The sequence below is a fragment of the Aotus nancymaae genome, unplaced genomic scaffold, assembly GCF_030222135.1.
Source record: "Aotus nancymaae isolate 86718 unplaced genomic scaffold, 86718_ANA_hifiasm-v0.15.2.pri h1tg000012l, whole genome shotgun sequence".
In the NCBI taxonomy this organism is placed as follows: domain Eukaryota; kingdom Metazoa; phylum Chordata; class Mammalia; order Primates; family Aotidae; genus Aotus; species Aotus nancymaae.
In genome coordinates, this window is record NW_026988423.1 from 28,675,315 (window position 1) to 28,689,450 (window position 14,136).

Sequence of the window (14,136 nt, forward strand, 5' to 3'; positions counted from 1 at the left end):
AATAGAAATAGATACAGCTTTCCTAGAAGATTCTATTCAAATCCAAACATTTGTCTAGAAAAGAGACAGAATATTAAAAAGAACTTAAATCAGAGATTTAAAGATTCAAGTTCAAGTTCAAATTCTGCTATTTTGTGGTGTGACTACAGGCCAGTAATATATTTTCTCTGAACCTCAGTTTCCCATCTTTACAGAAGCAGAAAGTATTCCTTGTACCAGTATCCTGAACCTTAACTAGGCAGCTAAAAATTACCATTCCAACTAGGACACTTTAAGAGCAAAAGGGAGTGCGATTAATAATTAAGGCAGGACAATAGGGGCAAAATGTGAAAGTTCTTGCCACACCACTGAATAGTCTCCTTAACTTATGACCCTCATTCGTGTTTCACAAATCTGTATTTTGACATCCACACTACAATTGTGTTTCTTGAACATATGGAATGTTCTTGTAATTGTGCTTGGTTTATAGTAAGTACCCACTACATGTTTTTATTAACTGAGATATTCATCTTACAGAATCGCTATCAAGATTAAATATGGTGAGGTTCATGAAAGAGTTTGATACCTAATAAGATGTTATATAACAGTTTGTTATTATTATAATCACTGTGGGGAGTTCAGATAATGAATATGTAATATTAATTCATTGTTATTCATTATTATTATATTTACTATGGGGAGTTCCATGCTAAAGAGTTTTCCAATCTATATGGCTAACATATGGAATAAGAAAGAAGCCCTTCATGGTGATTTTTTTCTCTTTAGCATGCGACTCCTCATAGTAAATATAATAATAAAGAATGAAGATGATAGTCAATGTCTTAAGCCTGAATGAGATCACTAGGAGAGATTAGTATAGTCAAGACAATAGTACTGGAGGTCAAACGTTGAGAAATACTACATTTTAGGAAAAGGAGAACGAAAGGGAGTCACTAAAGAGGAAATGTACATATTCTTTAGAGAATTAGGAAGAGAAGCAGGAGAATGTCTGCCATATATATATATATGTCTACTAAAGTTATTTATTTTCTCCATGTCAAGAAATAGATACAATTAACTTTTAATTCTAAGCAACTATGTGGTGCTTGGAAGATGATAGATGCTGAATTTATTAGTAACAACAAAAAGAAAGGAATCAAGAAATACATTCCTGAATGCTGTATGAGAGAGTGAAAGGAGGGAAAGACCTTGGCTGCCATATAGAATGAGAAAGAAGCCCTTCACGGTGATTTCTTTCAACAATTCTTGCTACTCAGATCGCTGGAGTGAGGAAAACAAGTAAAAATTAAGACAGTTGAGGAGAAGCTCTGAATACTTATATAGTCACAGGATCATGACCAGCTCACTTAAGGAACACAAATGTTTTTAACCCTTCTTTTATCGTCAGTTTCTTCTACAGACTATGGGGCTCTCCATTCCAAACAGCATGCCAGAGAATTGAGTTTGAGTTCTCTGATTGCAGACCCCAAATGGCTTTTTATTTTTCATTCAGAATCATACAGAAGATATTATACATCTGATGGCCACCCTATTGCCTAGGGTGACTTCATCAGAGTTAGCGAAAGTGAAAATATCCCCTACCTTTGTGGAATTTTAAATGGTCTCATAGTCCCTTGGAGCCTTCTCTATGATCTATTCTGAGACAGGGAGCAGGAGCCCTCTGAGCACAGGGATCAATTAAATGCCAGATATTGGGAGAGTTTAGGAGTTAGAAAATAGGATGCAGTAATCACAATACTCTTTAAAGGAATTGGGAATCAAAGGGCTGTGGATCCCTCCTGACCACCCCATTTTTCTGTTTTGGATAGATATTTCATCGATCCCTTTGTTCTGTGTGGACTTTAGGGATTTGGCCTGCCAAATCTGTCATTTTTCCAGTTTCAACCTATCCCTATACCTCTTATGGCTTGGAAGAAATTATCACGTAATCAAAAGAATACCCATTTTGGAGCCAGAAGGTTCTGAGTGCGAAGAACAAGTTTGCTTCTCATTAGCTATATGTCATTGAGCGGGTTAACGGTGCTCTTTGAGCCTTAACATTGTGTTGTGTAAAATGGAGTTATAATAGTATTTCGCAGGGAGGTTGTGAGTGTTTAGATAATGCTTATAAACTTCCTGACACACTGTGTACTCCCACGATATTTATTATTTCTTAAAACTGGATAAACAAAGATTTCTCATCATTTTTATTTCACTGTTAGAATTCTTCATTTTGTTTTCCCCCTACTTGCTCTTTTCCTCTTTTCCTTCCTAATTTCAAGATGAAGGTTTTTAAAAACAATGTTTGGGGGCGGGCACAGTAGCTCACGCCTGTAATCACAGCACTTTGGGAGGCCAAGGTGGATTACTTGAGGTCAGGAGTTTGAGACCAGCCTGACTAACATGTTGAAACCCTGTACCTACTAAAAATACAAAAATTAGCTGGGCATAGTGGTGGGCACCTGTAATCCCAGCTACTCGGGAGGCTGAGGCAGGAGAATCACTTGAACCCAGGAGGCGGAGGTTGCAGTGAACCGAGATCATGCCACTGCACTCCAGCCTGGGTGACAGAGCAAGACTCCATCTCAAACAAAACAAAACGGCAATGTTTGGTGGTTTTGTTTTATTTGTTTTAACGATGAGTAATTAAAACCAAAAGATGGTGAGCAGAAAAAACTACCAAACCAAAATGAAGCTAATATTGCCAAATTTAGAAAAAGTATAAGAAATCTCAGAATCCTTTCCATGAAAATAGCCTGTTTTATGTGAAAATCTAAATGGCATATAGTTTTCTAGATTCTCAAAATTCAGCTGACCAACTCAACAAAAGAAAAGTGCAACTAACATTTAGAGAGTGTCTACTTGTGACAGATGCCTTAAAACTCTTATTTTATTTAATGATTACGATATACATATGGAGTAATTGTTATCAGTTTATTTTACAAGTGATGACAGGGACTCAGAGTAGCTAAATTGCTTTCTCATGATTACACAACTATTAAATACTGGAGGTAGGAATCAAGCCCCAGACTGAATCTAAAGCTCACAGACTTAATTCTGTGATAGAGCCAAGCTGATCCTCATAAATTAGAACCTGGCTTCTTGTTTTCTCTGCAATTTTCTGAATCTTTGAATGAGCAATGTATGTTCTTTACAAGTCCTTATAGATTTTTAGACCCTTGAGCTGTCTCCTGCTTATCCCCTTTGGCATTTATCTATGCTTTGGGTTTGTCAGGAGCATATTTACTTGTAATCAGTGAAAATTGCTACTCTTAAGCAATTGTCAGCATCATCTAAGAAATTTCTGACAAACAACTACGTGATTTGTGATGACAGGCACTATTCCTATCTGTAATTAATGTAGTTTGACATGTCATATAAAACACCTAGCACTGGTTTCAAATAGGAACTCAATACATAGTACTACACATATTTTTAAATATACCTTATCGATCCATTCATCTATAAGTTTCTGCCGAGCCCAGGTTGTATGTGATATCTTTAAATACTAAATTTCCAAGTTATCCGCGATCATATGAAAATTATACCTATTAATTATAATTGTTATCAGCCATATGTAATAAATGCTTATAAGATTTGTGCACGTGTCTGAGCATTTGCTATATGATCTTTTGAAATCATTCTCCAATATCTATAGTGGATTTTAATCACACAGCCTAAGCGTATATACAACCACCAGAATATACATGTATTTATTCATTATCCAAATAACTTCATGCATCTTACAAACTTATTTTCTTAAAGGTTAACAATTTTAAGAGTACATAAAAAGCTCAAGTGTGATAAGAACAGCAGGAAGTTCTAGATGAATTGCTATGGAAACATCAGAGGAGAGAGAACAAGCAGAACTGAACACTTAAAACTCCAATGATGATGAAGATAGAGAACATTGAAGAAAGAGAATAACGGAAATGAGACAATGAGCAAAACGACTTATTGAAAGCCTGTTCTGAACCAGTCCTAAGCACTCTATGACAAACAGCCTTTATTTCAGGGAGGGAAATGGCTCTCAGAAGAACTGAAGAAAAATAAGTAGCAAACTATGATAAACATAGTCAACACACACCGGCATAATTCCGGGTACATGTGTTACAGTGGTGGGTGCTAAAATTAATTGGATATTGTTCTCATAATACACAGATTTCTACTTCCATTATAAGCAAATGTGCTTTCCATATTCCGAAGAGGATCGTTTCCTTAAAAGTTTACTTTTAATGTATTAGGGTAGGATAAGGACCCAAAGAGCCGTTATGAACCATGAAGAAATTCATTACTCTCTCCGGTAAAATTCTGTGATGATACAGTGGCTTGTTCTACGAGAATCTCAGAGATTCAGGATCTACCTTTTGCTTCTCCATTTTTAGGGGAAATGCTCTAGGCTTTATGGTCTAGTCTTTATGGTTCAAGATGGCTCAAGATATACCTGCATTTATACCAGTGAGCAGGAAGAGGGTTTCTCTGAAAGGGCATGACATAGCCTTGCACTTATTTCTTGTACCCTATTGGCCAGAACTTAGTTACAAGACCATGCCACCTTTAAGGGAGACTGGGCAATGTTTTTATTCTTAATGGTCACGGACATTGTGAAACTTGGGTTTCCTATTAGTATAAAAAAGAAGATGAGAATCAACATTGATGAATACCTGGCAACACTAAGGCACAAAGACAGAATTTTAAGTGAAGATACCTCATCTAAAGTAGTCTCTACTTGCTCCCTACTATATTGCATTTTTGGTTTTCTTTACGCACTTTTGCTACCAGACATTTTCTTGTTTACTTAATTGCTTGCTTATTGAATATTTTTTCCCTTATGATGTAAATTACAAGTGGGTAAGGATTTTTGTCTGTCTTGTTTATTGCCATAATGCCAACATCTAGAAAAGTGCCTTGCATGATATTGATTCTTCCTAACCAGGAGCATGGAGTGTTTTTCCATCTGTTTGTGTCCTCTCTTATTTCCTTGAGCAGTGGTTTGTAGTTCTCCTCGAAGAGGTCCTTCACATCCTTTGTTAGTTGTATTCCTAGGTATTTTATTCTCTTTGTTTGGCCATACTGCCTACTCGAAGCTACCATTCACCTTCTTCAAAGAACTGGAAAAAACCTTTTTAAACTTCATATGGAACCAAAAGAGAGCCCACATAACCAAGACAATCCTAAGCAAAAAGTACAAAGCTGGAGACATCACACTACCTGACTTCAAACTATACTACAAGGCTACAGCAATCAAAACAGCATGGTACTGGTATCAAAACAGAGATATAGACAAATGGAAAAGAACAGAGACCTCAGAAGAAATGCCACACATCTACAACCAGCTGATCTTTGACAAACCTGACAAAAGCAAGCAATGGGGAAAGGATTCCGTGTTTAATAAATGGTGTTGGGAGAACTGGCTAGCCAAGTGCAGAAAGCTGAAACTGGACCCCTTCCTTACACCTTATACAAAAATTAACTCCAGATGGATTAAAGATTTAAACATAAGTCCTAACACCATAAAAACCCTAAAGAAAACCTAGGCAAAACCATTCAGGACGCAGGCATAGGAAAGGACTTCATGACTAAAACACCAAAAGCAATGGCAACAAAAGCCAGAATAGACAAATGGGATCTAATTAAACTTAAAAGTTTATGCACAGCAAAAGAAACTATCATCAGAGTGAACTGGCAACCAAAAGAATGGGAAAAAAATATTTGCGATCTACCCACCTGACAAAGGGCTAATATTCAGAATCTACAAAGAACTAAAGCAGATTTATAAGAAAAAAGCAAACTCATTCAAAAGTGGGCAAAAGATATGAACAGACACTTCTCAAAAGAGAACATTTATGAGGCCAACAAACATATGAAAAATGCTTATTATCATTGGTCATTAGAGAAATGCAAATCAAAACCACATTGAGATACCATCTCATGTCAGTTAGAATGGCAATCATTAAAAAAATCTGGAGACAACAGATGCTGGAGAGGATATGGAGAAATAGGAACACTTTTACACTGTTGGTGGGAGTGTAAAGTAGTTCAACCATTGTGGAAGACAGTGTGGTGATTCCTCAAGGATCTAGAAATAGAAATTCCATTTGACCCAGCAATCCCATTTCTGGGTATATACCCAAAGGATTATAAATCGTTCTATTATAAAGACACGTGCACATGCATGTTCATTGTGGCACTGTTTACAATAGCAAAGACCTGGAACCAACCCAAATGCCCATCGATGATAGACTGGACAAGGAAAATGTGGCACATATACACCATGGAATACTACACAGCCATAAAAAAGGCTGAGTTCATGTCCTTTGCAGGGACATGGATGAGACTGGAAACCACCATTCTCAGCAAACTGACACAAGAACAGAAAACCAAACACTGCATGTTCTCACTCATAGGTGAGTGTTGAATAATGTGAACACATGGCCACAGGGAGGAGAATGTCACACACTGGGGTATGTGAGGGGCTAGGGGAGGGACAGTGGGAGAGTGGGGAGGTTGGGAAGGGATAACATTGGGAGAAATGCCTGATGTAGGTGACAGGGGGATGGAACAGCAAACCACCATGACATATGTGTACCTATGCAACGATTCTGCAAGATCTGCTCATATATCCCAGAACCTAAAGTACAATTAAAAAAAAGAAATGCCTTGCATATAGAAGCCCAATAAATGCGTGTTGACTAAAAGAATGAATTACATTTATTCAGAAGTTTGATCATTGAACCATTAAATATTTTATATGAAAAGAGTGAAATTACTGTTTAAGCAAAATAAACCCATAAATAAAATGCATTCTTGTTTTTAAAAAAGAGGATGAGAATCAATATTGAGGAATGTCTGGCAACACTAAGGCACAAGCAAAGACTTTTACGTGAAGATACCTCATCTATACCTGTTTAATTGTATATATTGTACTAGGTTAATGGATTTTTCACATAATTGTCTTTTCAACAACCAGCATCTTCTATGTGTTTCCTGATTCAGCTCTTTCTAACCAGGCTGCATGCCTGTTAGGCCTGTTAGGTCTGTGGCAGACTTTTAGTGCTAAGTTCTAAGCCCAGCAGGATCAGATGACGAACTCTGCCCACTTTTCCAGCTTCTTCCTTCTGTTGCTGAGATGTTTCAGCCAATGGAAAGAAGGCACAGTGTGGGGAGCATCCGCCAGGCCCCTGTCTTATCAGCCAGGACAGGGACCTGTGGGGAACATCCGCCAGGCCTCTGTCTTCTCAGCCAGAACAGGGACCTATGGGAGGCATTTGCCAGACCTCTGTAATCCACAAGCCATGTGGTGCCCTGCAGTCTAGTCTCTGTTTCAAAAAGATAAATTACAGTTTACTAGAAATCAGGTGACCGGACTTTCCCAACCACAGTGAAAGTGTGGTTTCTTTTTCTTTTCTTCCTCCTTTCTACCCTTCTTATACCGCTTTCCCCGGGTGAATAAACGAGACTTGATCAGACTCCTGTCTTGTCTCCATTCTTCACGTCTCCCGCCCCACTTCCATCCCCACACCCTCTCCTTCGTCCTCGTTGTTTGTCCTGCAGGACGGGACAGCACAGTCATAAGGAACAATACCAGACAATTTCTATCCAGAGAAAAGGATAATTCCCTCTCATAATTAGTTTGGTACATGTGAAAAACATGGTTGTAGAGCCTCATACAGATAAAATAGAATTTGTGCTTATGTTGTGCTTTACTATATGTGCATATATTACATGCATGTATACTGTATACACATGTGTGGGTGTACATATATATATACATATATGTGCATGTACCTATATAAATGTGTGTATGTATGTGTCTTTGTGTATATATAATATATAACTTTTACAACCACTAACATTCATTAGATCTCAAAAAAGCAGCCTGTGGAGGTATGTCATTTTCCCCATATTACAGATAAGAGAACAAATAACTTGGGGAGAGTAAAATATCCACAACAAATACATCACAGAGACCAAAATCAAGCTGTGTTTTCCGTATGTATCATGTATTCTTTACCCGATAGTTTCTCAACAGCAATATGACACTTTAAGTCCCAGATAGAATAGGTTGTTTTGAAATAGAGAAGACATGAGGACCTTGATCACGTCTAATGTCCTTTAGCCAGATAAATGCGCATAGACATTCTCAGTTACTTACATTGTTATCACAAACGTTTGGTTTCAGGATCCTGTAAGGGACCCATGACAGGAAAACTTGGGCTTCCCTGATTAGAGGTTCTCTCATTAGAGCAGAAGTATGTGCCTTACACTATCTCCTTATCTTTCCCCTTGCTGTAGGGAGGGTGCAACTTGGGAACAAATGACTCAAATTAGAGATAAGATTTCAATGATATAGTGTCCATAAAGCTTTGATTAGCAGCGCCCAGGAAGCAGTAAGCCCTTGGCACTTAAGCATTTACAGAAATATGCAGTTTTTAATATCATTGTTGATGTTGTTACTCTTTTTACTGTTGCAGCATTTTCTCTTTCCCTCTTCAGCCTGTTCTCTGATTGTTCCTTAGCAAAGACCAAAGAAAAGGAAAAAAAAAAAAAAAAAGCAAACGTTCCAAAGTCGAAGACTTTTCTTTTGATACAAAGTGAAAGTTCTATTATTTGTTTAATAATTTTCCGTTGATCCCTTAGTCTTGTGGTAGCTACTTTATAACCGGTCCCTAGAAGGGGGCGGTTTTTTCCGGAAATTATGACCCCAGCTGTTCACTTCACCGTGACTCAGAGCACTCAGGAATGCAGGAGCAGAAGGTAGGGGACCAAGCTGCCCGTGCAGAGCCTGGATCCAACTCCTGCGCCAGAGGACTGAGAGGTGCACATTCTAACTTCCTTTCCCCAGTCCCTAAATCTATAGGGCCTCCTTGAACTGCAGGCCCCATAGGTGAAGGATTCAATCCTGATGTGCAATCCCCAGGAAGGTTTCCTGAAAGTTTGGCGATTTAGGGGAATCTTCTGGAGGTTGAAGGGGGGATTTAGCCATCTCCTAATCTCGAGGCCCTTCTTCCTACTTTCCTTCTCTTTTACTTTACTTTTTCCCCCCTTTTCTTTTTTTGATATGGACAATCGATGTTTTCTCAACTTCAAGACAGTGTAAGCTGCAAAAAATGAGGCTGTAAGCCTCCATCTACTCCAATCAATTGCAGCCCCTAAGCCCTTCTATATAGAAATGTAAGAGACCGACGCAGACCCTTCTGTAAATGCGTGGACATTGGAAATATAGGACTGAAATCTAGGAAATCTAGGAAAGGTTAAATCAATCTCTGGTTTTATCCAAGCCCCACTTCTTACCCCCATCTCCTCCTTGTCCACTTCACCCCTGCAACAGGCCGCAGGAGTGTGACTGCAGTGCTGTGGCCGCAGTGCCACCCAGCTCCTCTCCCTCCCTCCTAGCTGCTAAGTGGCCCAGGCTGGGACTCTGCATTCCTGAAGCAGCTACCTGGCTTGGTGGGAAGCCATGTATTCTCCCAGTGCCTCAGATTCGTGGCTTTCAGCTTGGTGGCCAGCCTCTACCTAAGTCTTGCAAGTTGCCTCTCGGAAGTGCCACCTGAGAAGACAGACCTAATTCTGACCCAAACTGATTTTGTTTGTACTGGGAAGAGTAGGGGCAAGGGTGCAGAATAGCAGGTTTTCCTCAATGAGGGATTTTTTTCCTGGGCTTAGAATCAGGAAGTGAAGGCTATTTCCTTGTAGGGTATGCCCTCTGCGTCTCTCTGTTCCACTCAAGCCACTCTTGGTGAGTATTGTCCAGCCTGAGAGCTTCTCTTTCAGCTGTTTTACTCTGATGTGAGTCTCCTGCTTTAAGCTCTCTGCTTAAAATGTTATTAGAAATTAGTCCCTCCTCCAGCCCAGCCTGTTCTACCAGAGAATTTGCCCCAGTCAGAAGTCTGCATAGAAGCCCTTTTCTGAACATCCTCTCCTCTCCCTACACCTGCCACTGTCCTCTCTGTTGCTGTCAAATTGTGAGTCATTTTGCCACACTTAGTTTTCATCCAGTTTATCAAAATAAAAGCAGATATGGAATGAAAAGCCTGATTTATTGATGCTGTTCGGTGGGGGTGCAAATGTAGGCTATGTGCATATGTAGTATTTCTGTATATTAGAATATCTTGGACAGATACAAATGTACTCGTATCTTTTCATTTTGTGTCCCAAAAGAAATGTCACACAGTAAATGTCCTGTGGCAGGAGGCCATCTTGGATCACACAGCTTCTCACATGCAGCTGAATAACATGCTCCAAAGTGAATGGCGGCAGAGGTTTATTGATTAACAGTAACAACAATAATAGGAACAATAGTGATGTCTATCATCCTTGATTAAATGCCTCCTACAAGTCATGTGCTATTCTAGGGACTTCACATGTACTAATTCATACGTGATGTGTGGGTATTATGGTTCTCATTTTAGGAAGAGAATACTGAGGCTCAGAGGGGTTAATGACACCTATTCCATATGTCTAAGAAGGGATGAATGAAATACACTTTTGAGAAAGTGAAATTGGTATTTGAACCAGCCTCAAGGTGTTTCAGAGATTTCCTGTTTAGTAGATGCCAGTGAATCTTATAGCTTCTGCACTTGGGATTGCCATTTAAAAGTAACCTTATGATTGAAATCTTTGTCTCCTTTTTTTAAGGTTCCATCTTCCTAAATCCAACATTAACCCTTTGAATGTATTCTTATGCCAGAGAAAAGCACAAAATGCTGGTGTTTGAGCAGGTAACTTCCAACACGTCACTCTATTTGTGATATGTCTTTTCTGCAGGAATCTTGCATCACCATGGTGCAATTCTTTGGCCTACTCACCCTCCAACGGAAGCCAGGTAAGCCTAATTTGTGACTCTTACTTGACATTGAATCTTTGGCACCTAGCACAAGGCTTGACCTACAAGGAGGCATTCTGTTGAAGCTTGATGAACTTGAATTCTGGTCTATCCCCAGTACCACTGAAGAGTATCTCTGTGAGCGTGTCCATTTATGAGTTTGTGGCTGGTGTGTCTGCAACTTTGAACTATGAGAATGAGGAGGAAGTTCCTTTGGAGGCCATCTTTGTGTTCCCCATGGATGAAGATTCTGCTGTTTACAGCTTTGAGGCCTTGGTGGATGGGACAAAAATTGTAGCAGAATTACAAGACAAGATGAAGGTAGTAGAGATTATCTCCTCCCTTATTTCCTTAATGTATACTCTATGATCTCTATTAAATGTACCTTCACAAAACATGCTGATGTTGAAAGTTCTTTCTTTTACTCTTTTCTAACTACCATTTTCCTAAAATCATTTTGGGGAAAAATCAATCAGAGGCATTCAAAATATAGCTGTGATTAGACAAGACCAGTTACATGCAGTCGCTCTGCACTGCTCATCTCTTCATCAGCCATGTCACCTTGTATGTTCCCTTTCTTTCCCATCCCTCGCCCTGTTCTTCTCAGGCCCGCACCAACTATAAGAATGCCATCTCTCAAGGCCACCAGGCTTTCTTGCTGGAGGAGGACAGCAGCTCCAGGGATGTCTTCTCTTGCAATGTGGGTAACCTCCAACCTGGGTCGAAGGCGGCAGTCACCCTGAAGTATGTGCAGGAGCTGCCTCTGGAAACAGATGGGGCTCTGCGCTTTGTGCTCCCAGCTGTTCTGAATCCTAGATACAAGCTCTCTGGTGAGTATCTCTCCCCTTTGAATACTAGTGGTGGGTGACATAAATAGGGAAATTTTCTTATGCTTGTGAGTGTGCCGAAAAGCTAAGTGTACAAGGAAAACAGAACTAAGGTCACTTTTTATAGGGTCGCCAAAGGACAGCTGCCTTGATGTGAAGACTCCTATAGTCCCTGTGGAGGACCTACCCTACACACTCAGCATGGTCGCCACCATTGATTCCCAGCATGGCATCGAGAAGGTCCAATCCAACTGCCCCTTGAGTCCTACTGAGTATCTAGGAGAGGACAAGACTTCCGCTCAGGTGGTTAATGAGCAAATACTGCTGTCGTCAGTACCTCTGTTGCTTGAGTCTTAACTTGGTCTCCACCGAGTTATTCCCAAATGGTAACCCGGAGAGGTTCCAACATGCTCCTTCCATATCTTCATTTAATCTCCAGAGCCTTTTCTCTAGCCTCACCTCTGTTCCTGATCATGCTCTCTCATGGAGGAGGACTGCAGCCCTAACCTCAGCCCTAAAGAGCATGCAGTGATGATTCCAATGTGGGTTTTTTACCTGTCTCCAACTCAGGTTTCCCTGGCTGCTGGACACAAGTTTGATCGGGATGTGGAACTCCTGATTTACTACAGTGAGGTGCATACCCCTAGCGTGGTTTTGGAGATGGGGATGCCTAACGTGAAGCCAGGTATTTTCTTTCTTCCTCTGTAGTTATCCCCTAAGGGGCAACTCCCTGTCTTGGAATTACTGTCATACTACTCTCTTTTCTTTCCCTCCCTCCAGTAGGGGGTAATACATGTGAAACACTGAAATAGCTTACACTACATCATGCAAGAATGGTTAGGTTTATTGACTGTCATGTGATATGTCTTGTAGGCAAATTTAAGTAGATCAGTAGATAATTGGGCAAAAACCAGGAACAGATAATTTACAAGATAAAACTTGGCCAGTTTATAAACAAGTGGCAGTGATCAGTCTTGACAGAAATTCATATAATCATGTGACATTTTCACCTTTCAAGTTATCAAAGATTTCCAAATCTGACGCTTCATGTTTTAAAAGGTGTGGTGAATTAACCTTTTGAGAATAAATTTGGCCATTTGTGTCAAATAAATGTTAACTTTGGTAATTTCAACTTTAGAAATCTTGCCTAAGGAAATAAATCTAAATATAAGTAAAAATATGCACTGAGATCTCCCCTGCCATTTTAATAATATCAGGTATTAGTAAGCAATCAAAATGTCTCTTAGGGGCTAAATTTACTATGATAGGTGTACTTCATGAATTATTATGCAGTTACGAAAATAATGTACATTGACAGATTGAAGTAATTGGAAAAACAACCTCCAAGGAATGTTAAGTAAAAGAAAAGTAAGTTATAGTCAGATCACCACTATAAAATAATATGTGCATTAGGAAAAACATTTTAAAACACAGGAAGCTTCTGCACAGCAAAAGAAAGTATCATTAGAGAGAACCAGCAACCAACAGAATGGGAAAAAATTTTTGCAGTCTACCCATCTGACAAAGGGCTAATATCCAGAATCTACAAGGAACTTAAACAAATTTGCAAGAAAAAAAAATCCCATCAAAAAGTGGGCAAAGGATATGAACAGACACTTTTCAAAAGAAAACATTTATGCAGCCAACAAACATATGAAAAAATGCTCATTGTCACTGGTCATTAGAGAAATGCAAATCAAAACCACATTGAGATAGCATCTCAAGCCAGTTAGAATGGCAGTCATTAAAAAATCTGGAGACAACAGATGCTGGAGAGGATGTGGAGAAATAGGAACACTTTTACACTGTTGGTGGGAGTGTAAATTAGTTCAACCATTGTAGAAGACAGTGTGGCAATTCCTCAAGGACCTAGAAATAGAAATTCCATTTGACCCAGCAATCCCATTACTGGGTATGTACCCAAAGGATTATAAATCATTCTATTATAAAGACACATGCATAAGTATGTTCATTGTGTTCATATGTTCATTGTCGCACTGTTTACAATAGCAAAGATTTGAAACCAACCCAAATGCTCATCAACGATAGACTGAATAAAGCAAATGTGGCACATATATGCTATGGAATACTATGCAGCCATAAAAAAGGATGAGTTCATGTCCTTTGCAGGGACATGGATGAAACTGGAAACCATCATTCTCAGCAAACTGACAAAAAAACAGAGAACCAAATACCACGTTTTCACTCAGAGGTGTATGTTGAACAATGAGAACACACAGACACAGGGAGGGGAACATCACACACCATGGTCTGTTGCAGGGTGGGAAAGCTAGGAGAGGGATAGCAGGGGTCGGGGGGTTGGATAGGGATAACATTAGGAGAAATACCTAATGTACATGATGGGGTGATGGATGCAGCAAACCTCCATGACGTGTGTATAGCTGTGTAACAATCCTGCAAGATCTGCACATGTACCCCAAAACTTAAAGTATATTAAAAAAAAGAGAAAAAAATAGGAAGAATGCTAGTAGTAATTGTGATTAG

General features: G+C 39.5%; 1 protein-coding gene across 4 annotated transcripts in view; it reads left to right on the top strand.

Moving 5' to 3' along the window:
* The first annotated feature begins 8,684 nt into the window (after window positions 1–8,684).
* VWA5A (von Willebrand factor A domain containing 5A) overlaps window positions 8,685–14,136 on the top strand; it is a 28,860-nt gene continuing 23,408 nt past the window's right edge. For 2 of the 4 annotated variants that reach the window (XM_012470221.3, XM_021671216.2), the window contains exons 1-6: window positions 8,690–8,797; window positions 10,747–10,804; window positions 10,923–11,125; window positions 11,412–11,634; window positions 11,759–11,934; window positions 12,202–12,316. In XM_012470221.3, the coding sequence (XP_012325644.2) occupies window positions 10,762–10,804; window positions 10,923–11,125; window positions 11,412–11,634; window positions 11,759–11,934; window positions 12,202–12,316 (760 nt within the window). In that variant the 5' untranslated portion in view covers window positions 8,690–8,797; window positions 10,747–10,761. Of the gene's footprint in view, window positions 8,798–10,746; window positions 10,805–10,922; window positions 11,126–11,411; window positions 11,635–11,758; window positions 11,935–12,201; window positions 12,317–14,136 lie in introns of all 4 variants that reach the window. The other 2 variants (XR_001110256.3, XM_064375519.1) reach the window with 2 other exon arrangements.